Source organism: Pagrus pagrus (assembly GCF_965226575.1).
Source record: "Pagrus pagrus genome assembly, chromosome: 10".
In the NCBI taxonomy this organism is placed as follows: Eukaryota; Metazoa; Chordata; class Actinopteri; order Spariformes; family Sparidae; genus Pagrus; species Pagrus pagrus.
In genome coordinates, this window is record NC_140194.1 from 33,139 (window position 1) to 54,803 (window position 21,665).

Consider the following 21,665-nt stretch of genomic DNA (forward strand, 5'->3'; position numbering starts at 1 on the left):
TGTTGTCAACACTTGTTTACTTGTTCGACGGAGACGTTAGCCTCTATGCTAGCATTGTAAGCTAACAACAAGCTAACATTGCTAACATGTTTACACCAAATCAGCCTATTTATTTGCTTGTGGCAGCTAAATGAAGCAGCAAGTAAGATGAATGAAGGGATGGATGAAATCCCGACGCGAAGCAGAGGGGTTTCGGATTTATTTCCGGATTTATTTCTCCATAACAACCTCTCGCCCGGTCACTACTCAACTGTTTTGCTAACCCTCCTCCCGGTCTTGTCCATTTGTTTTCAACGAAGCCTTTGCTAAATCAATATGATGGATTATCATATAGGCGTTACGATGTGTGTATTTTTGTGTCTTATCTGTCATAAACAAGAGATTACGGTTTACGGACACGTTTGTGTCGCGGTCTGTGTGAGTCTCGGAGCAGCTGTGTGTGTCTTAGCTGCTGTCTGGTGCTACTCAGACAGCACCAGGGACACACACAGTTGCTCTGAGACTCACACGGGTTTGTTTTTCAGCCACAATGTGGAAGCGATCGTTGTGATGAAAGCTGACGGCAGCATCTGTTAGTCTCTTGGCCCTCAATAACTTTTAGAAGTGGCTAACTTAGCTGTTGTAACTTATTACGTAGCTGTAAGGTAACGTAGCTGTAGCATGCTAATGACGTTACGCTAGCTTGGCTGTGGAGCTTAGCTGTGGACATTGTAATGACTTACAAGATTTACGTTAGTTTCAACGTGCATTGTAATAAATTTATCTGTGAATCCGACATCGTTACTCCGCATTCAAAGCTGGGCTGTATTTGGTTTCTGCCGGCCTGTTGCTCTTGGTGCTTGTTGCGGGACGTATAAAGTTTGTTGAAGAGAAAAAAAAAAAAGCTTGTTGCGGGACGTATAAAGTTCGTTGAAGAGAAAAAAAAAAAAAAGCTTGTAGCTGGAGGGGGTGTGTCGCGGGCATGGATCTATAATATAACCTGGATATGACGAAGCCTCTCAGCAGGCACGCCGATTTTTTCCAGTGGCCACTCGCGGTATTGCAACAAAAAATCCCATGGGGCCCAGAAAGCATTTTTCCCATAAGCCGTAATAGTAAAAGAGAAGCCTGTAAAACTGTTCTCAGGACACCTCCAGCTGTCACCACTGTTAACTGCTAAACTTTGTATTCCATATTTTTAAGTCATGGACTTTTAAACCGTCACAAAGTTTTGTAAAGGCCAGAAAAGCCCCCCCAAAGTCTCATTTTCCATGGTGACGTCACAGCTGTGTGCGTGCACTCCCAAGCGCGGTCGCGCTGTGTCTCGGGAGCGAGGATGCCTGTTGGCTGAATGACAGCTCTGAACGGGGCTAAACGTGGTGGGAAAAGTGAATTAAACGACTCCAGGGTGAGTCTTTTTCAAGACAGCGTTGTGATACAAGTTTCATATTTTAATGGCATGTATTTTAAATGCAGTTCTAAAGGTATTTTGGCGTTAAATCACCCGCTGAATGACCACATGTTCACTTATTTACCATGCATGTGATAGTGTCGGTGATGTGTGTCACCAGGGTCTGATGACTGTTTAATATCCTTTTCATCCTGTCATAACGACCTTTTATTACGGTTTGAACCGTCTCAGTCTGACGGCATGGAGTCATGCAGTCTGCAGCAGAGCATACTGATGATGATGCAAGTATAAACGACAACGCAATAAATAATAAAGATAAATAAAATAGAAAAATATAAGATACAATTAATTAAGAAATGCACATTTTACTTACGTAATGTCAAAGCGTTCTCTATTTAAAGAAAGTAAGAAACAACAGTCAACATGCAGTCACATGTTATACTCTCACTTGGCTCTTACTAACTGTTTTTCTCAGGTTTGCAGACTGTGATCACAAATTAAACAATTTTTACTTGGGACAGATTTGTTTGAGCATTGGAAATATTTTACAATTATTTTTTATACATATACACAATCAACTTAATGCACATGAATAATGGCACTTGCACTTCGGTAGAGATATTTGTACTTTATTGGATTCGCACACAACATTGTTTACACATCAGCAGCTCCGCCTGAAAGGGAGAGTCAGGATCCTGAATAGAGGAGACTGGACATGCTGTATCACTTTGTTAGTATTTGGTGGAACATGTGCCATAATTACTGTGGCTCACATGTGTAGACTGTAGTGCCATAAGTGTGTGATGTAGTTGAGTCACTGTGTACAGTATGAAACACTAAAGACAGTCGCTCTGGCCACAGAAAAAAAAAAAGTTCCCATCTCTGTGGCACCGTGAGTCCGCGACACAAACGCGCCCCGTAACATGTAATCGGTGTTTTATGACAGATCGGACTACACAAATACACACAACATAACATGAATATGATAATCCATCGATCCACCGATTGACTTCGCTGAAACAAATGCATACGACCGGGAGGAGGGTTAGGAAAACAGCGGAGAACAATGTTTTATCCTTACTTAGAAATAATAAAACAACACAAATAAACCACGTGTAGTCTATAACCATGACTCTGAGAACACCATCGGTTGATGTGCGCTATAAATCCATCATTTGATTGTGTAGATCTGTCGTTACCGCTCAAACTCATCCACAAGCACTCATGAGCGCGCGGCGCTTATCCAGAACGCAATTTGCTCGTTCTCATTGCCCCAGGGCATGATGGGAGGCCCCAGAGCATCATGGGGGGTGACTCAACTGCGCATGCTCTATGGGCCCCATAACGCGGAAGTAAACCCGGAAGTCAGAAACTTTTTCGGCGTATGCGCCAGGCGAGCAACTCCGTTGAAATCAACGGCGGCCATTTTCCGGTCCTGTATCCACTAATAATACATCCATGGTCGCGGGGCTCCGAGGGGAGAGCGATACGAGCTCGGAGGGGAGGGGTTAAGGAGCACAGAGGGGAGGGGTGTGTGTAGGGGGGGATGCTTTTTTCAAACCTTTCTCAGATCGTAGACCAGAGCTTTAATTATTGATTTTAACTTTAGGAGTAACTCAATTGTCTTTTAATGTTATGAATTGTTATTAAAAAATATTTAGGTAGGTAAGGTAAGTATGAATGTTAGATTTTTAACTTTAAAAGTAACTGAATTGTTGTCAATGTTATGAATTGTATTTTTAAATTTTCAGAGCTTAAGTATAAATTACTATATGAAATTGTTTTTAAATCTTTTAATTGTTCTTTCTGGCTCAATTTTGAACTTAAATACCCATAATTAGGGTTTTAGTTTTTTATAGAAAGGGGGAATTAGGGTTTCTAGCCAGATTAATAATTGGAATTAGGGCCAGATTGTAGTAGTTAGGTTTAGGGTTAGTGATAATTACCGCAAATTTCCTGGGGCTGGGGCTAGCAAACCCTGGTGACTCCTCTCTCTCCTCTTGCTCTCCATCTTCATCCTCAATGCTGGAGGTGAGCCTCTCCAGGTCCAGGGTGGTGACCATTGCTGCCTGGGGATTTGACTTTTGTTGTGGTTTGTACAGAATCTGGACCCAAAAGCACGACTCAAACTACAGGTTTCAACAGAAAATAAGTCTTTTAATGATCACAAGTGAAACACAAATGCAAGGGGGAGGGGTGTTGCGTGTAGTCCCAGGATCCGATAGTGGTTTGTGAAGTCTCCAGTGAAGGTGAGTGAATGTCTCAATGTAGCGTCTCACACTGAGGAGGGAACAGGTGAGCAGGCTGCAGGCAGCCAGGTCCACTGGCAGGCAGGTAGGCAGGAGCAAACGAGTGGATGCGAAGCAAGCTCAGCAGTCTAAGGCAGGATGGAAAACACAGCAGAATTAGCCACACTAGCTAATTACAGGACAAAAAGCAAAAACACGGTGGAGTCAGGACGCAAACAACCAGGAGTACTGATGAAACGATCTGGCGACGAGCAGGAAGGAATCCAGAGTCTTTATAGCAGGGCTGATTGCTGGAGTGGCTACACCTGGCGCTGCCTGTGGAGGGAGACCACGCCCACATGCACACACACAGAACAGACAGGGGGAGAGACACAGGAGGAATAATACAGACAGGGAATGACACACACATAAAGGGAGAAGGGAGGGCTGCCATGATGAGGATCATGACAACTTTCTCAGTTTCCTTAGGGCTCTTAATTTTGCGTACCATTTGGCAATCTTGATGATGTTTTTTTTTGCGTATCTTTCTGTAATAGCAAGAAAGCATAATAAAGGTAAATCACAGCACTACACATATATGCTATTAGCATCTATTGACATTCTGTTGATATTAAAGTGGAAAAAGGACAACATACATGTCACTGTGTATGTTTTCAATGTGCTTGTCTGGTCGCACAAGCTACTCGTGCTTGCAAACTGGACAGCTAAGCTTGCCGCTATGGCTGGAAATAAAACAACAATAATACGATTAAGAAAACAATCTATATGTATAATCTCTGTATCTCTAGACCTTGGACAGCTGATGCTGACATGGATTGTAAGATTAGTGGTTTATATGCACTATTTGGAACACAAAGTCATTTTTAGCCCAAACTTGGAAGCTTTAGTGATAAATATTCACTTTCTGGAATCATTTAGCAAATCTTATGGTAAATTTGGAGGGCTTAGTAACTTTAGATCATATTTTTGGAATTGATCTTACCTCAGTAGAATATGTCCAAGATATGCGTATCAATACATGCACTAAATGGAAGGGCTTCTTATACTCTCTAAACAGAGCATTTCAGTGGCTCATTCTTAGCCAATCAGGGCTGGAACTATAAGATGCTGTTTTTGGATTTAATTTAGGATCAAGAATCACTTATTTGAAACATTCATTTTGTATTTGAAAACTGTGAGATGCACTTGTTAGCTCATCCCAGGAAGTGATATTCTTATTGGGATTGGCCTGTTTACATCCAAGTTTGTTTGTTTTCTGCATCTTTGTTTCTTTGTTTGTTCAATTGTACTTTAGCATGTTTGTTTGTTTATATTATTATTTGTTTTTGGTTGTCTTCTGTTTGTTTGTTTATTTGTTTGTTTGATTAACTGTTTTTCTTCCTTTTTGTCTGTCTATTTGTCTGTCTGTCTGTCTGTCTTTCTATTTGTCTGTCTGTCTTTTTGTCAGTTTGTCTCTCTGTCTGTCTGTCTGTCTGTCTTTTTGTCAGTTTGTCTGACTGTTTGGCTGTTTATGAATGTATTATTGTAAATATCTCGTTTGACATTTTAGGCATGATGGTGTTTTTGACTTTACATTTTAATTTGTTTTACATTTATGTAAACAAATGCTGCTCGTGCAACCAAACCCTCCCAAGGAAACTTAGCCATACGATCACCTCTACCTAACCACTGTAATTCAAACCATGACTTGTCCCATCTCCCCCCTCTCTCTCTCCCTTTCCCTCTACTTGTCTCAGAACTGTCCTCCTTCCTCTTCCCTCCCAATTTACCAACAAGCTACTCAGGGAGCCATGTGTGACATGCGCCGGCCCGTATTTTAGGTTTGTGAAACTGATGACATTTTTTCATTATTTTTGCCTTAGTCCGTAAGATTTTTTTTGTTTGTGTGTTTTGCATTGACTCCACTGTTGGTCATGAGCTCAGATACCCACAGAGAAACTACTGAGGCCACAGGTGAATTTTACATAATCTGTGTCCATATTATGTTTTTATGATGTGCTGCTTTTAGAGTAGTAAATAACAACTCTATTGTAAATTACTTCATTTAGTATATTCATATGAAATGCTGCTGCCAGATTTCTTTGAGCTGAAGGCCTGTCCAGCAGAGCAGGGCAGGTCCTGATCCATGAGCTCTGGGATACTTTGGATGCTGTTCCTGAAGTCTCTCCTAAAAACTTTCAGGTTGCTCAAAATCTAGTGAGGCTTCTTTTTGTGAAACTCCAGTTTTTAAAGGTGAAGAACAAACCTTCAAACTTCAGACTACATCAGGGCTTAACATCGCATTTGGTTGTTTTTTCTGTCTTTGACCATAGCTGAGCTCTGTTGCCATCTTTGTGATACTGATACATCTGATAGCATTCGTTCTTACACTCTGCAGTCAACAGTTTCTGACTTCTCTCATCTCTAATGGTGTTTGTGCAACAGCGAGAATCTGAAATAAAATACAAACTAACAGATAAATAAAAGAAATTGATGTTCAAAGGCCTGCGAACCATGACTTTGGAAGTTTTTATTAAAAATCACTTTTGGGTTCAAAGTTTTGGTGACGTAGAATGGAAAAAAAGGGTTAGATTGCAGTCACATGGTTTAAATATTCATAACTTTAAACTTGTACACAAGAATCACATGATGGACAGTGAGTTACTTGGATGTTTTTACATTCACAAACACATTCAACAGATTTAAAAGTACACTTTAAAAACAGGGTTTTCTCATTTGATGAATCAGCCATTACATTTATCTCTTTCAAGTCCATCAGTCTGGTCAGCTTCAGCTGCGTCCAACTTTTTTGGTAAATTGTAAATTAAATGTAAATAAACATGAATGTTTTTTAAAGTGGTGTCATTTACAGAATAAATCTTTGGTTTCACCCAAACAAAACTCTTTTTTCTTCTGTTTGAGGTTGTTTGAAGTCACAGAGGGAAGTTTGTTTTTTATGAAGATAACAGGGTAGTGTTTCACTTCTGATTGGCTGATGAGAAAAGATGAACACGTCAGATTTAATATCACAGAATCAAGTTAGAGAAATGTGTTACAATCCTTTAATTCAGATCACTTTGACTCTGAATATGACCTTTGACAGGTGCTGTAGATGGTGACTTCTGACCCTAGAACAGACAGGTGCTGTAGATGGTGACCTTGTGGCTGATCTCTTGCAGCAGCACCTTCACGGCGGCCTCCAGCTCCACCAGCTGCTCCACCTTCATCTCCAGAGTTTGCTGGTTGTCTTCGTAAGACTTCTCCAGATCTGAAACACAACATGTTTGTCAGTTTCATTCACAGTGTCTGGATCTTTTTTTTTTTAATTGAATGACAGACTTTGGACCCTACAGTACGTGTTAGTCCCAAACACAGAGTCTAAATTCTTCTAGTTTTCATTTGCTTAGAATGTTATTATATTTTTCTTATTACAAACCATTTGAGACACAAGTTTCATCTTTGAAAAATGTCCATTAATGTTTGCATCTCTAAGTTTTTGGTTTGTCCCCATTCATGCACTCGAGCTGCATGGACTCCACAAGTGAGTGTATAACCTGTTGACTCATGTTATCCCAGTATGATGTGACAGTGTTCTACAAGGCTTCTTGTGAAGTCACAGACTGTTTGTCTTTCTCAGTTTTAAGGTGCCTCCATAAATGTTGACTGTAATCAAGGTCAGGTGACTGTGGAGGCATTCAGCACTTGTTGGTTTTCTTTGGTCTTCAGTAGTTGTGTCAAAGCTTTGAGGTGTGTTTTGGCTCATTATCCTCCAGGATGAAGCCTTCTTCACAAAGATCAAACCAGAGGGTGGAGCATGTCTCTGAAGGATGGAGTGGTGCTTCTCCTCCGTCAAGGAAGGTGGAATCTGAAAACATCTTCCTCCGCCATGTCTAAGCCTAACCCTAGCCCACTGTGGCTGTGAGACACTGTGGTATCATTATGTCTCCTGTTCATCTCCTTACATAAACCCTTCAGTTACTGACACTAATGTGATTCATCAGTAAATAGACTTTTCTCATCTTCCACTGTGAGATTCTGGTGTTTCTTCACCCACCTCAAGTGTTTGTTGTCGTCTCCTCCTGAGGAGTGGGTTACAAACTGCAGCTCTACCTCTGAGACTCTACAGGACAGCCTCGTTCTGACAGGACGACTGCTGATCGTACTCTTGTTGTTCATTTAGTAAATTATGTCTCTGTGATGAAGCTGCTTTTCTGTCTTTCAGTGATCTTGATGTGTTGATCTTCTGATGGTGAGCTCACTTTGATACAACTGATCCAGTTTCTGTAAAGTGTTTTAGAGTTCCAGCTCTGCCCCATTAGAAACCTTTATTATTCACCTTATTCCTAGCCCCCATGATGCCTTGCGTGAATTATGGGTGCGACTTCCGGTAGCGTTCGTTTACATGGTAACGGTAGACACTAATCCGGTTTTCATGAGGGTTAGAGAGGTAAAACATGTGGGAACATCAGCTGTCAGAGCTTGAACGAGACAACATTACAATCCCGTTGCCTACTCATATAGAGGGGTGGGAGGATGACATGAAGAAGTGGCCTAAAATAACATACAGTTGCATTTTTTTGCTACTTTCTTAACTGTCGCTTCGGACAGGGAGGCAGTGAATAATCTGAAAAGCTCTGAGGCGTATCAGTGCCTGCACAGAAATAAGTATTAATAATTCATAATAATATATACTATAATATTATAATATCCTCATCCTTCGGTAGGCGGTGGAAACTGTACCGATTCTCACAACCACATTCTCTCTTCTTTTTAGTACAACCCCCGAACAGCGCAACATGTTCCCGAGCTCCACAAGGACATTTTTAAATGCCACCGGAGCTGATCATCGTTTAGAAAACAAAACAGTAAGAGACAACTTTCAAATAAACCGCTATGGGAAACGAAAACCGCTAGCAAACAATGGCTCATTGTTACTTCCGGTGAGAACTGGATGTTGCACCCATAACTGTTTCTACAGCAACGACCCCAGGAATAAGGTGGATAGACATGCTGCGATGCTGAGAAAGACCCTCTTTCAGTACAACCATCTGACACTCTCATTTACTTCCTAAATCCTCAAACTTTGATTATTTACAGGCTGATTGTAGAGGTTTTCAGTGGGGTGTCAGACTTTTGGACCCCCCTGTAAATATAATCAGCTGTCTAACTGTTCTGTTAATGTGGACACTGGAGGTGTGATGTCACTGTGATGTCACCTTTGAGCAGCTGCAGTTTGTCACTGGCCTTCAGCAGCAGCTCTTTCGCTTCCTTCTGAAGTGACTCCGCCCTCTTCTTGGCATCTGCCACGCCCCCTGCCTTTTGCCCAATCAGCTGCTCCACTGTGCTGTACTTATCCTTCAGCTCAGAGTCCAGGTCCTAACACACACATTAACACACTTTTATATTGATTATAAACACAATCGACTTCAGTAATCTGCAGGTGTGTGAGCGTCCTTTACTGTTTATCAACAGGTGACAGGTGAACTCACCTTCTTGACCTCCTCTGCGATTTTTTCGATGCTCACTGCATCCTGATCGGTCTGTTCGGTGCTCTGGGTGACGTTCAGAGATTTGTCTCTCAGCAACATCATGTCCTTCTCGAGCTGCTGCAGCCTCTGGGTGGCGTTATTTAGCTTCAACTCTGTATCTGCTGTCTCTGACTCCACCTGAACGCAACACAGACAGATGACGTCACCTTCATGTTTCTAATGTCAGTTAAGGTTTAGTAAATATTTGGCATCAGTGAAGTAAACATCTGAAGGCTCAGTACTGAGGACAGCAGGTTGTTGGTGTTCCGGATGTCGGTGGTGGCCTGCTGGATGGCGATGCTGGCGGCGGTCTGAGCTCGCTGAGCTTCTTTAAGAGCTTGCTTCACTTTCTCTGCAGAGTCCTTCACATCTGCTGCCTCCTCACTGAGGCACACAGGAAGTATCAGTTTATTACAGGCTGTCAGTGAAGTGAGACATTCGACTTTGGAAGGACCAAATATTAAGAAAATTAATACTACTACCTAACCCTAACCCTATACTCATTATACTCACATTATTTGGCTTCAAGTTCCATCAGAATTTTTAATGTTCTCCTGAAAACTACAACCACAAATAACTCTCTGTGCTCTGAACAGTCCTGGACGAACAGGTAGGTCTCACCTGGCTTGGCGGGCCTGGTCCAGAAGGTTCTCGGCTCTCTGGATGTCATCAGCGCTCTGCTGCAGGATGGTCTCCACGCCTCCCAGTTCTCCCACCTTCTGTCGGATCTCCTCCGTTAAGTTCTGTAGCTGAGCCGGTGTGGTCGGCATATGCATGGCCAGAACCTCGTTAGCTACCAGCTCGATGCTCTCCAGGTCGGCAGCATCCTCTGAAACAAGTAAAGTTGCTTAATTTCTCACTTGTCTGATCACTTGATTGATATAAATCAAAGTCATGACAAGTAAATAAGCCTCCTTTTTTATCAACGATCTTACAGGGTGTTACTGTAAATCCTCCACTTAGTACCTCAGGGATCTGTCCTGGCAGGCCTGGTTCTAGACTGCCTTGATTGGGGGGGCAGTAAGAAATGTTGATGGTTACCGAACACTACTGTGATGAGTTTCATAGGGACGACGTTTTTAAGTATGCCTGCCAGTCTGTGATGCCAACCCAGACGTTAGCATCGCTCTATTGGGAATTTTTTTTTCTAGATTGACGAATGAAATCAAGTCTGTGGCCAATATTCTCTTGATGTCAGTCTACTAATAAATTGTGAGAAGCATAGCATGAAGGCAGTCTCAATAGATCGACCGTTCAGTTCAATGCAGATTTATTAACATCAGACACACCCCTTAAACACAAACCTTTGATGAACGTCATTACCCGCTATATCATATTCGGCATGGTGGCAAAATGTAAAACCTATATTTATGCTTATTTAACACACACTCCTTAGAACATAACAGGACACAACCACAACACTCAGAACAAGTGAACAATAACAGTCTCATGAGTGTCTGACATTACACTCCCATGAGTCATTGCAGTTTGAAGCTGTTAATGGTCAGGCACCATCATATCTCCAGGAGCTCATACTACCCTATTACCCAACTAGAGCATTATGCTCCCAGAACGCAGGATAACTTGTAGTTCCTAAAGTCTCCAAAAGCAGAATGGGAGGCAGAGCCTTCAGTTACCAAGCTCCTCTTCTGTGGAACCATCTTCCTGTTTTGGTCCGGGAGGCGGACACCCTCTCTACCTTTAAGAGTAGACTTAAGACCGTCCTTTTTGATAGAGCTTATAGTTAGGGCTGGCCCAGGCCTGTCTTGGACCAGCTCTTAGTTATGCTGCTATAGGCCTAGTCCAGGGGACAAATGACACAATGAGCTTCTCTCTCCTCCTCTCCTCTCCATCTGTATACATTATGTCTGTATACATGCCCCATCTCTGCATGTCACTGACTTCACTTCTTCCCCGGAGTCCTTGTGCTTTCTAGTCCTACAGGCTCCCATGGATCCTGGTCGCGCCGGGGTCGTGGATGCGCCTACTGCCATGGCCCTGTCTGACACCCACCACTACTGTTGCTAATATTAGTCATATCTCTGTTACATACGTTTCACTACTATTATTGTAATGCATAACTACACACTATCCTTACCGTTAACCACTACTATTGTTGTCACTAGTAATCACATTTCCATGTGCATTTCATTATTATTGCTGTACTACCTCTTTATGTACTTTCATTCCTGTCAACCATCCATTATAATTGTATACATTGTGATCTCGTTGATCTGCTCTGTACATGCGACATCTATTGCATGTCTGTCCGTCCTGGGAGAGGGATCCCTCCTCTGTGGCTCTTCCTGAGGTTTCTTCCGCATATTTTCCCTGTTAAAAGGGTTTTTTTGGGGGCAAGTTTTTCCTCACTCGAATCGAGGGTCGAAGGACAGAGGGTGTCGTCTCTGTACAGATTGTAAAGCCCTCTGAGGCAAACTGTGATTTGTGAATTTGGGCTATACAAATAAAATTTGATTTGATTTGAAGTGCCCGGCGGCGTTAACCTGAATTTACAGGAAATGGAGTCCCCTATCACTAACGTGTGTTGTGCTTGCGGGCCAACAGGACTAACAGCGGGGCCAGCAAGGGTTGAAAGTTTAAACCCGCTTCACAACCGGTACGTAGCCTGCCGAGAGAAGCTGCTACTGACTGTATGCAGGGCACAAGAGAGAGAGAGACCCCGGCTCTGTTGGCAGAAGAGCCGTGGACTGTGATTACTCTGAGCTGCATTTATGGGAATAAATTACAATATAATATATTTGAATACACTTTTACATAATATACTTTATTTTTTGATTTTCGGAATGAAGCGGAGTCGGTTTGGTGGTGGGGCAGTCAAAGCATTTGGGGGGGCATTGCCCCCCCGTGCCCATGCCTAGAACCGTGCCCGCCTGGGACCCTTAATGTTCTTTATCTACAAGCTACATTCAGTCAGATTTCCTTGAAGCATCATATTTCTATATCAAACAGTTAATTTAAGAAGAACATAATATAATACTTTGTTTATTCTCTCAGAGGAGTTATCAGGATGGCTGCTGGAGGCAGCGTGGTAGAAAAGGGAAATATTTCTCCCACTGGCAATCTCTTTAAAATACTCATTACACAGACATGTCTGCAGTCAGAGCAGAAAACACCGTCCGGACTGGACCTGTTGACAAAATCTACTGTGTGGAGAAATTAAGATTTTGATATGTGATGGGGCCTGCTACTGGTTGAGTGTTAGTGCAAGGCCAGGGTCCCATTTTTGTCATGGCCCAAAGCAAGATTATGACAGATAAGATCTGTTAATCAAGTACTGGAGAAATCAATGACATATTTGTTTTCCACTGCAGATATGGCTCGACTTGACTCAGGTACTATCCGCTCAACACAGGCTCCCTACATTTTCTACTTGTTGTGAAACAACACAGAGAGCTTTACAGCGATGTTGAGAAGCTGCAGCCTTTACTCCCTGACAACCTGACATCTACACTGCAACTGGACTGATAATCTTTATCTCTGCTGCTAGCTCTCTCTACCACACACATAAATTACACATGGCACACGTGAATGAATCCAGTGGAGACAAATCAGTGGTCTGCACTAGGGTTGGGCGATATGTTAAAAATTTCCAACTGGCCACTGTCAGCCCATCAACCGGCGGTTGCTGATATATTCGGCAGTTGTGTGTGTGGCGGAGAAAAAAAAGAGGGGGGATGTTGCATTCATGTGATGTCGGAAAAAATCTAAAAATGACTTTCAGAATGGGATAATTCACATGAACGCCACCTCATGTCAGAAAAACAACTCGGCAACTCGGATCTTCCGACACCACATGAATGCAGCAAAAAAGTTTAGCGTGCTTTGCCGGCGCAGGGGGCGAGGCTGCAGAAGGACGCATTATTATTATAACATACCTGTTCTATTGTAACGATCGGGGTGCACAACTGCACATCTTTTTTTGATGTAGTTCTCAAATATGGTTTATGAATTAACGTTACTTTCAGCTCCGCCATTTTGTGAAAGACTCGTTGGACAACATGCGCGAAGCTGCCACTTCCAATACGCGCAAACTTTGAATTGTGCTCTACATAGTAATTATGAACTATATGTACCGTGTTGAATTCTGTGGAGGCAGACCATTAATTAAGCAAAATAAAATGACTAAAATCGCCCCCAAAAAATTGCCAAAAATGAAACCAAACGTCATGGACTCAGCCGATGGGTGATATATTCGTCCAATCGCCCAAGCCTAGTCTGCACTGGATTCATTGTTTTCTAGACACCTAGTAGAATTGTCAGCTCGCTTGGCACCTCGACCATGGTGACAACATGTAGTGTTAATATAACCATATAACCATAAATAAGTAGTAAGTGGTTAATGACAACTGGTAACAAGTACTGAGATATTAAAGAATCTAATCAAAATGTGAATGAATCATAAATGAATGGTTAAAACATGTATTGCTCTGCACTAGTTGAGCAAGGAAGATCAAAGGAAATGCCGGATGTCGGACAAATGCAGACCTTGGGGAGGCACGTGCTTTAGCCTCGTGCAGGAAAATACCAGAGTCAGCAAAATTTGATACAAAAACAAAAAAACGAGCTAGGATTGGACAAACCATGGAGCCCAGACCACATATTATTGAATATAAGGAGTATATTTTGTATTGAGAATATGGGTCTTATCAGATGACCTTTTGTCTGTATGATCTCTGAAAAACATTTTTGGACAAACAAAGATTAAGAAGTCGATACACGACAACCACAGTAAGAACCCATTAACAGCTGTGCTCCACAATGGAAAAGGGAAACAAAGCGAGTGGAGTGGAGTCAAGGCACCTGAAAATGTTTAATGATGATTTGTGTTAAACAGGAAGTGAGAGACATACGTGTGAGGAAGTCTCTGATCTGTTTGATGAGACTTCTCAGCTCCTCGTTGCTCTGGTCCAATTTCTGTTTGGTTTGGTTGGTCTTCATCAGGACGTCCTGAGCACTCTGCTTCGCCTCATCTGCTTTCAGTTTGGCTTCAAACACCTGAGGGCAAAATACAGGTCAGAAAATCTACCTGGACCAGAACCAATACTCCTCAGAACCAGCACAGACCAGGACCCATCAGACTCACCATCTTGGAGAGTTGTTCCACTTCCTCCATGGCACTCATGATTTCCTGTTCAGAGTCTCGGGCCTTCTTCCAGGTGTTGCTGGCCACAGTCACCACGCCATCACATCCTTCACCTCCACATCTGGTCCGACCCTCAGAGTCCACACAGCCTAGACCTCCACAGGGAGAAGACCAGCACAAGTCCTGACCTGAAGATGGACTGCCACAGGTCTGTGAGAATCAGAACAGACCAGAAAATTATGTTTAATGTAAAGATATGATATCATGAAATCATCAAGATGCTTTAATCTGTAAATTATTTTGTTGTTTAAACTCCTCAAATCTATCAATAATATATCTACATGCAGAACATAAAAACCATTAAATATATGCACTTAAATAATGTTCTAATTTTCACAGTGTAATAAAATGTGTGTATTTGTTTCAGGTGGAAACAAAACAGGAGGCTTAAACAGTTTTTTTTCCCCTCGGGGTCCAACCAGCACCATTTTCTTTAAAACTAAAGGGTTTGAATCTAAGTTTTTCATTTCATGTGTCATACAAAAAGTGTTTTTTAAGCATCTGTCATAAAACAGTTATATTCTTTGTCTCTGAATATCGACAAATGCAATCCACAAATAAAAGTTTTCTTCTTGCAACAGAACTGAAGTCTTCATAATCATCCAGGCAGAGGACATCAGCAGATACAGTTGTTTTATCTTGTTTTGGATACAAAAGAGATCTTGAATATTCATTTTAATATCTAATCAATGTAAAAATGTCTAAACATGACAAACAGATGGAGAAAAGATCTTAAATTGTCCTACCTTGTGGCTGAGCTCCGATAGGTCCAGAGTCTGCAGCTCTCCTGCCAGGTCGTCCAGTCTCTGAGCATGCTCCGTGTGTCTCCTGAGGAACTCCTCTCTGCTTTGATTCATTTTGTCTTCAGTCACTTGCCGCAGAACGTGGGAGGTTTCCACGGGGCTGTCGGGGTCGATGGTGGAGGCATTCGCTCGAGCTTCAGCTGCCTGAGACTGCAGGAAGTACTTAGTGACGCTGTCCGTTGCCCCTGGCAACAGACCGGAAGTACAAATCAGCACACTGAAGAAAACCTTACCTCAGTTCAAGTGATATTCTGTTGGGGTTTTTTTGAACAATTTATTATATTCTGTTGCTTTAAAGAGGCAGGCTGACCCAAACAAATCACCCATAAATCTTGAACTGATCCAGAGACAGTTTTAAAACCAGCCCACAGGGTTGGGTGGGAACTTTCTGAGCATGTTTCCAACCCTGCTGACCTTTGACATATGACCCTCCTCACCTCTGATGTCAGAGTTCTTGATGAACTCGACCTGATCCAGCAGCTCCTGAACCGTCCGCTCCAGTTTCTGAGCATCTGATGTCACAGAGTCTAGTTTAGTATGAGCAGCCGAGTCCAAGTCCTCTACCTGGACCAGAGTCTGTTCAGTGTGGTTCAACATCTGACTCAGAGCCCCCATCAGGCCACTGAAGGAAATACAAAGGTCAGAGGACACAGTTGACATTAATCTGAGCTGCTTTTATATCTAGATTGAAGTTAATCTAACCTGGTCTGTTGCAAAGGGTTTAGACTCCATCTTAAAGTTCATCTAATCTGGTGTGTTGCAGAGGGTTTAGACTCCATCTTAAAGTTCATCTAACCTGGTCTGTTGCAGAGGGTTTAGACTCTAGATTAACGTTCATCTAGCCTGGTCTGATGCAGAGGGTTTAGACTCCACTTAAAGTTTATCTAACCTGGTCTGTTGCAGAGGGTTTAGACTCTAGATTAAAGTTCATCTAACCTGGTCTGTTGCAGAGGGTTTAGACTCTAGATTAATGTTCATCTAACCTGGTCTGTTGCAGAGGGTTTAGACTCCATCTTAAAGTTCATCTAACCTGGTCTGTTGCAGAGGGTTTAGACTCCATCTTAAAGTTCATCTAACCTGGTCTGTTGCAGAGGGTTTAGACTCTAGATTAAAGTTCATCTAACCTGGTTTGTTGCAGAGGGTTTAGACTCCAGATTAAAGTTCATCTAACCTGGTCTGTTGCTGAGGGTTTAGACTCTAGATTAAAGTTCATCTAACCTGGTTTGTTGCAGAGGGTTTAGACTCTAGATTAAAGTTCATCTAACCTGGTCTGTTGCAGAGGGTTTAGACTCTAGATTAAAGTTCATCTAACCTGGTCTGTTGCAGAGGGTTTAGACTCTAGATTAAAGTTCATCTAACCTGGTCTGTTGCTGAGGGTTTAGACTCTAGATTAAAGTTCATCTAACCTGGTCTGTTGCAGAGGGATTACACTCTAGATTAAAGTTCATCTAACCTGGTCTGTTGCAGCACATTTAGTCTCCAGATTAAAGTTATTCTGACCTGGCCTGTTGCAGCAGCTCCTGGATCTCGGTCAGCGGTTGCGAGGCCGGGTTCTGGTTCAGGATGGCCCGCATTTCATTGACGCTCCTCTCCATGCTGTCAATAGTCTTCCTGTATGGTCCGCTGACTCCGCTGGCTTTGAAGGCATTGACCTTGTTGACAAGGCGGTGAGTCTGATTGGTCAGTTGACCGATGACATGGTCCCACTCAACAAAGCACTGGTGGCAGCGGTGGCAGTCAGGAAAGGTCCCGGAGAAGCCACGGGCGCAGACATCGCAGTGTGGGCCAGAAACGCCATCCACGCAGACGCAGTGTCCACTAGCTTTGTTACACTGCGGCTCTGAGGTACCGCGAGGATCACAGTCACATGCTGAGAAAGAAACACAGTGAGGTTACACCTGGGACCACGCCCAGCTGTGATATCACAGTGCTGAGGAGTACACCTGCACATTCACAGGAACTTTGTTAACCAGCTGCAACACTACACACACACATATATATATAAACACAGATATTAACAATGTATATAAACACTGTATATGAGATGCAGTCTGTCTCTGTCTTCTGAAGGTGTTTCACTGATTTTCGATTATTTAAAACATTTTGAAAAGAGTTTAAAATCTGATCTGATGAACAAACTGAGTCAAACAAACATGATGAGACCACATTAGGTGTTGTGTCCATGTTTAATTAAAGGCTTCACCCTTTACACACACACACACACACACACACACACACACACAGTCATGTGTTTACATGAAAATGTTTACAGTCAAAACATTTTACAGGAAGAGTTGGAGACAAACTGTCTGACCTCCTGTACAACAAAACATCCGCTATGTGTGTGTGTGTGTGTGTGTGTGTGTGTTTACATCTGGTTTGTATTAAACACAGTTGAAGCTCAGCAGAAACAACAAACCTAAACCAGTTTCTGTCTCTTTCTTTCTTCCTCTCTTGGATCTCTCCCTCTCCCCCTCCCTCTCTCTCCCTCCCCCTCTCTCTCCCTCCCCCTCTCTCCCTCCCTCTCTCTCTCGCCCCCTCTCTCCCTCCCTCTCTCTCTCTCCCCATCTCTCCCTCCCTCTCCCCCTCTCTCTCCCTCTATCCCTCTCTCTCACTCCCTCCCTCCCTCTCCCCTCTCCCTCTCTCTCCCTCTCTCTCTCTCTCCCTCCCTCACTCCCCCTCTCTCCCTCCCTCTCCCCCTCTCTCTCCCTCTCTATCCCTCTCTCTCACTCCCTCCCTCCCTCTCCCCTCTCCCTCTCTCTCCCCCTCTCTCCCCCTCCCTCAATCCCTCTCTCTCCCCCTCTCTCCCTCCCTCTCCCCCTCTCTCTCCCTCTCTATCCCTCTCTCTCACTCCCTCCCTCCCTCCCTCTCCCCTCTCCCTCTCTCTCCCCTTCTCTCTCCCTCTCTCTCCCCCTCTCCCCCTCTCTCTCCCTCTCTCTCTCTCCCTCCCTCACTCCCTCTAACTCTCTCTCTCTCTCTCCCTCCCTCACTCCCTCTAACTCTCTTTCTCCCCCTCTCTCTCCCTCCCTCACTCACTCCCTCTCACTCCCTCTCTCTCCCTCTCTCTCTCCCCCTGTCTCTCCCTCCCTCACTCTCTACTGGTCTCTCCCTCCCTCACTCCCTCTCTATCCCCCCCCCCCCCCCAGCAGGTCCAGTTTCTAACCTTCAGCTCTGCTTCACACTAACAAAGACTCTTTGTGGCTCATTGTGGATCTCAGACAGATCTCTTGTCTCGTCTCGTCTCGTCTCAGGAACATCTGGACTTAATATTAGTCGCAGCAGATCACAGCTGAGGATGCTGGGAGCAGGAATGTTCCCACGATGCAACGGCAGACCGACTTTGTTAATTCATGGAGCTTCAGACAGTTCGGTCGTGTGTTTTAACTCAGACTCAGCAGTATTTTCTGCTCTGTCCAAAGACTTTGTAAAACCTGGACATAGTTTCTCTGACGTCACCTATGGAGTCGTATGTGACGCTCAGTGAACGGGTTCCTGACCCCGCCTATCTTGGGTGAAGCTGAGGTCGGACGAATAAAGCCTGGTTACTGACTAGACAGCTCACGGCTGGCTGCCACTCAAAGCAGCCATGCCCCTAATTATCCATAACTTTCAGCCTTAATATAATTTAAAACTATTCAGTTCTATAACATTCACCCCTCTTAGTACAGACACCCAAACTGTTTTCTGTTCCAGGCTGTAATCAGGTTTATTTCTGCTGTAAAGTTGGACATTATAACATGGGCTTTTACGGGGATTGACTCACTGTTGGAGCCTCAAGTGGCCAATAGAGGAACTGCAGTTTTAGATACACGAGCGTTGCTCAAGAAGCTTCTGCTTATGTTTGTCCTTCTGTTCACAATGAGAACATTTCATCCTCCAGAGTGAAAAAATCAGACACTCGTTTGCATAAAACTGTTTAGACACCCTGTTGCTTGACTGACGATCTTTAACCCGTTTTCTGATTTAGTGAAGTGAACATAGAAGCAGAAACATACCGTGACATTTGACCTCTGGGTCTCCCCAGAACAACTCTCGACACTCGCTGCATGTTCTTCCTCCGAAACCGGGCTGACAGGAACATTGACCACTGATCTGTGTACATTCAGAGGTCCAGTAGAGAAATGATCAAAATACCAAGCCAGTAGCTGGAAAACTCAACAAGTTTCACAGTTTTATTTTATTATTTGTTGAGCTGCAAAAAATGTTTAAAATTCCTTCACAAAAACTATATTTTTTAACTACGTTAAAATCTGGAGAACATTCAATCAATCAGCTAAATGTCTTTCAGGAATTTAATTAACACCTTTATTGAAGCAGAAACCAGAAAAAAGATCTGAGACGGCTTGTTTCAGATCATTTTCTTCTCTTTCCTTTCAGCCTTCCTCACCTCATTGCAGGACATCCCAAACGAGTGTTTGGGGTCGCAGTCACAGGTCTGACAGCCGCCGCCGCTTGCCATGTTCCAGGTGTCGGGTGCGCAGCGGTCGCAGTGTTGACCAACCACGTTGGAGAGGCAGTGACACTGACCGCTGCTGCGGTCACAGTGACAGTCGCCAGATGATGGACAGCTGGAGGGCTCGCTGCCCAGCTGGTTACAAACACACTCTGCAGACAAGAACCAGTCTCCATTAAGATTTATCAAGATTTTACTCAAGAGGTTTATCTAGAATCAAGACTTTACTGCAGATTTCAGACTACTTCAGTCTACGGATCCCCGCTGGTCTCTACTGGTCCCTGCTGGTGTCTACGGATCCCTTCTGGTCTATACGGATCCCCGCTGGTCTCTACTGGTCTCTACAGATCCCTGCTGGTCTCTATGGATCCCTGCTGGTCTCTACAGATCCCTGCTGGTCTCTATGGATCCCTGCTGGTCTCTACTGGTCCCGGCTGGTCTCTACTGGTCCCTGCTGGTGTCTACGGATCCCTGCTGGTCTCTACGGATCCCTGCTGCTCTCTAATTGTCTCTATGGCTCCCTGCTGGTCTCTACTGATCGCTGCTGGTCTCTAATGGTTTCTACAGATCCCTGCTGGTCTCTAATGATCCCTGCTGGTCTCTAATGGTCTCAACGGATCCCTGCTGGTCTCTAATGGTCTCTACGGACACCTGCTGGTCTCCACGGATCCCTGCTGGTCTCTACTGGTCTTAACTGGTCTCCACTCATCTCCACTGGTTCCAGTAATGGCACTGGGTGGGTGCCATGGTAACCCGGTGTACTCACTCCTGCAGTCCTGCAGCATGGCGTTGCCGTAATAACCCAGCTTGCAGCTCTGGCAGGCGGCACCCTCGCTGTGGTAAAGGCAGTGCAGACATTCGCCGGTTCGGCTGTCACAGGACTCCGGGTCCAACATGTTGATGTTGTTATTGCACTGACAGGGCTGACATGTCCCACCCACTTCCCCGGGGTTTCCATAGTAACCAGGTGAGCACTCGTCACAGCGAGCACCTGCAGAGAGGAGAAAACAATACAGACATCAGCTGACGGTTGACGGTTTTACAGAAGTTGACATTTTCACTACTTTTACTCTCCAGCTGCTGTCACTTAAACACAAACTAATGCTTTAATGATCACTGCTATTTCTACCGATGTTTTCACTGCTTTAATCATTTACGTCTTAGCTGATCTTTATACTTCAGCAGCTTTTAGTTACACGGGACCAAACAGGCCATCAGAGAGAAAATCATGTGTTTTTGTGTTTTTATTAGTTATTCTTAATGTCTGTCATCAGAGTCAGATTCAGACATATTCAGTTGGATTACTCACAAGACATAACAATACTGAGGTTGGTAACTTTAACTTTACCAAAACAAAGTGTCTCAACAACTAATTCTGTAAGCTGTGGGATCACATGTAACCTGTATGAACGGCATTCAAAGTTTCACCATCACATATATAAAATACAGTTATATATAGTTATTAATCTTACAAAGACCAGGCCTGGGCGATATGGCTGAAAAGTCTATCATGGTAGTTAAGTTTAATAGAGGTCGATATCAATAATTTTGATCATTCTTAAATACTTGTACTATATTGATAATTTTTAAAGATCAGGCAAAAATGGTTGAATTTAACCTCTTTATGTTGCATTCAACTATATCAAGCCACACACTAAAGAGCCCAGACATTCAGTGAAAAGCAGCTCTGGAGGATGAGCGTCCCTGAGAGGAGCAGCAAAGGACCGGGACAGAGGCCGAAGAGGTCGCTGCAATTACCAGGAAACTGAAGCTCATAAACCACTGTACATTACTAGCATTACTGTTAGTTAACAGTCTTACAGGCAACATTTTATTTAACTATTTTCTTATATCTATCGATGACGTATCTATCACCAATACATATTGCTACTGTTTAAGTGTTGCATTTTATGTATTAACTCATCATTATGTATATATTTTTAATAGTATTAAGAATACATTGCATCTTTCTCTGTTTCAAAATAAATTAGCAGGCAGCCAGATCAAGATCAGGACAGGAGGCCACAGGGGGCACCAAAATCAACTGATTCCCAATACAAGTTTTCAGTGATTACACTTAAACTACTGTCATCTTACAC

General features: G+C 43.4%; 1 protein-coding gene across 1 annotated transcript in view; it reads right to left on the bottom strand.

Annotated features, from left to right (window-relative positions):
- Nucleotides 1–6,128: 6,128 nt before the first annotated feature.
- Nucleotides 6,129–21,665, bottom strand: part of lamb1a (laminin, beta 1a) — a 35,526-nt gene continuing 19,989 nt past the window's right edge. The window contains exons 22-34 of the mRNA XM_084365403.1: nucleotides 20,333–20,557; nucleotides 19,501–19,718; nucleotides 19,109–19,205; nucleotides 16,614–16,983; nucleotides 15,551–15,735; nucleotides 15,057–15,298; nucleotides 14,251–14,460; nucleotides 14,018–14,162; nucleotides 9,768–9,975; nucleotides 9,389–9,530; nucleotides 9,108–9,284; nucleotides 8,835–8,994; nucleotides 6,129–6,886 (exon numbers count right to left, since the gene is read on the bottom strand). Coding sequence (XP_084221529.1) covers nucleotides 6,747–6,886; nucleotides 8,835–8,994; nucleotides 9,108–9,284; nucleotides 9,389–9,530; nucleotides 9,768–9,975; nucleotides 14,018–14,162; nucleotides 14,251–14,460; nucleotides 15,057–15,298; nucleotides 15,551–15,735; nucleotides 16,614–16,983; nucleotides 19,109–19,205; nucleotides 19,501–19,718; nucleotides 20,333–20,557 — 2,519 coding nt within the window. The 3' untranslated portion in view covers nucleotides 6,129–6,746. The remainder of the gene's footprint in view (nucleotides 6,887–8,834; nucleotides 8,995–9,107; nucleotides 9,285–9,388; nucleotides 9,531–9,767; nucleotides 9,976–14,017; nucleotides 14,163–14,250; nucleotides 14,461–15,056; nucleotides 15,299–15,550; nucleotides 15,736–16,613; nucleotides 16,984–19,108; nucleotides 19,206–19,500; nucleotides 19,719–20,332; nucleotides 20,558–21,665) is intronic.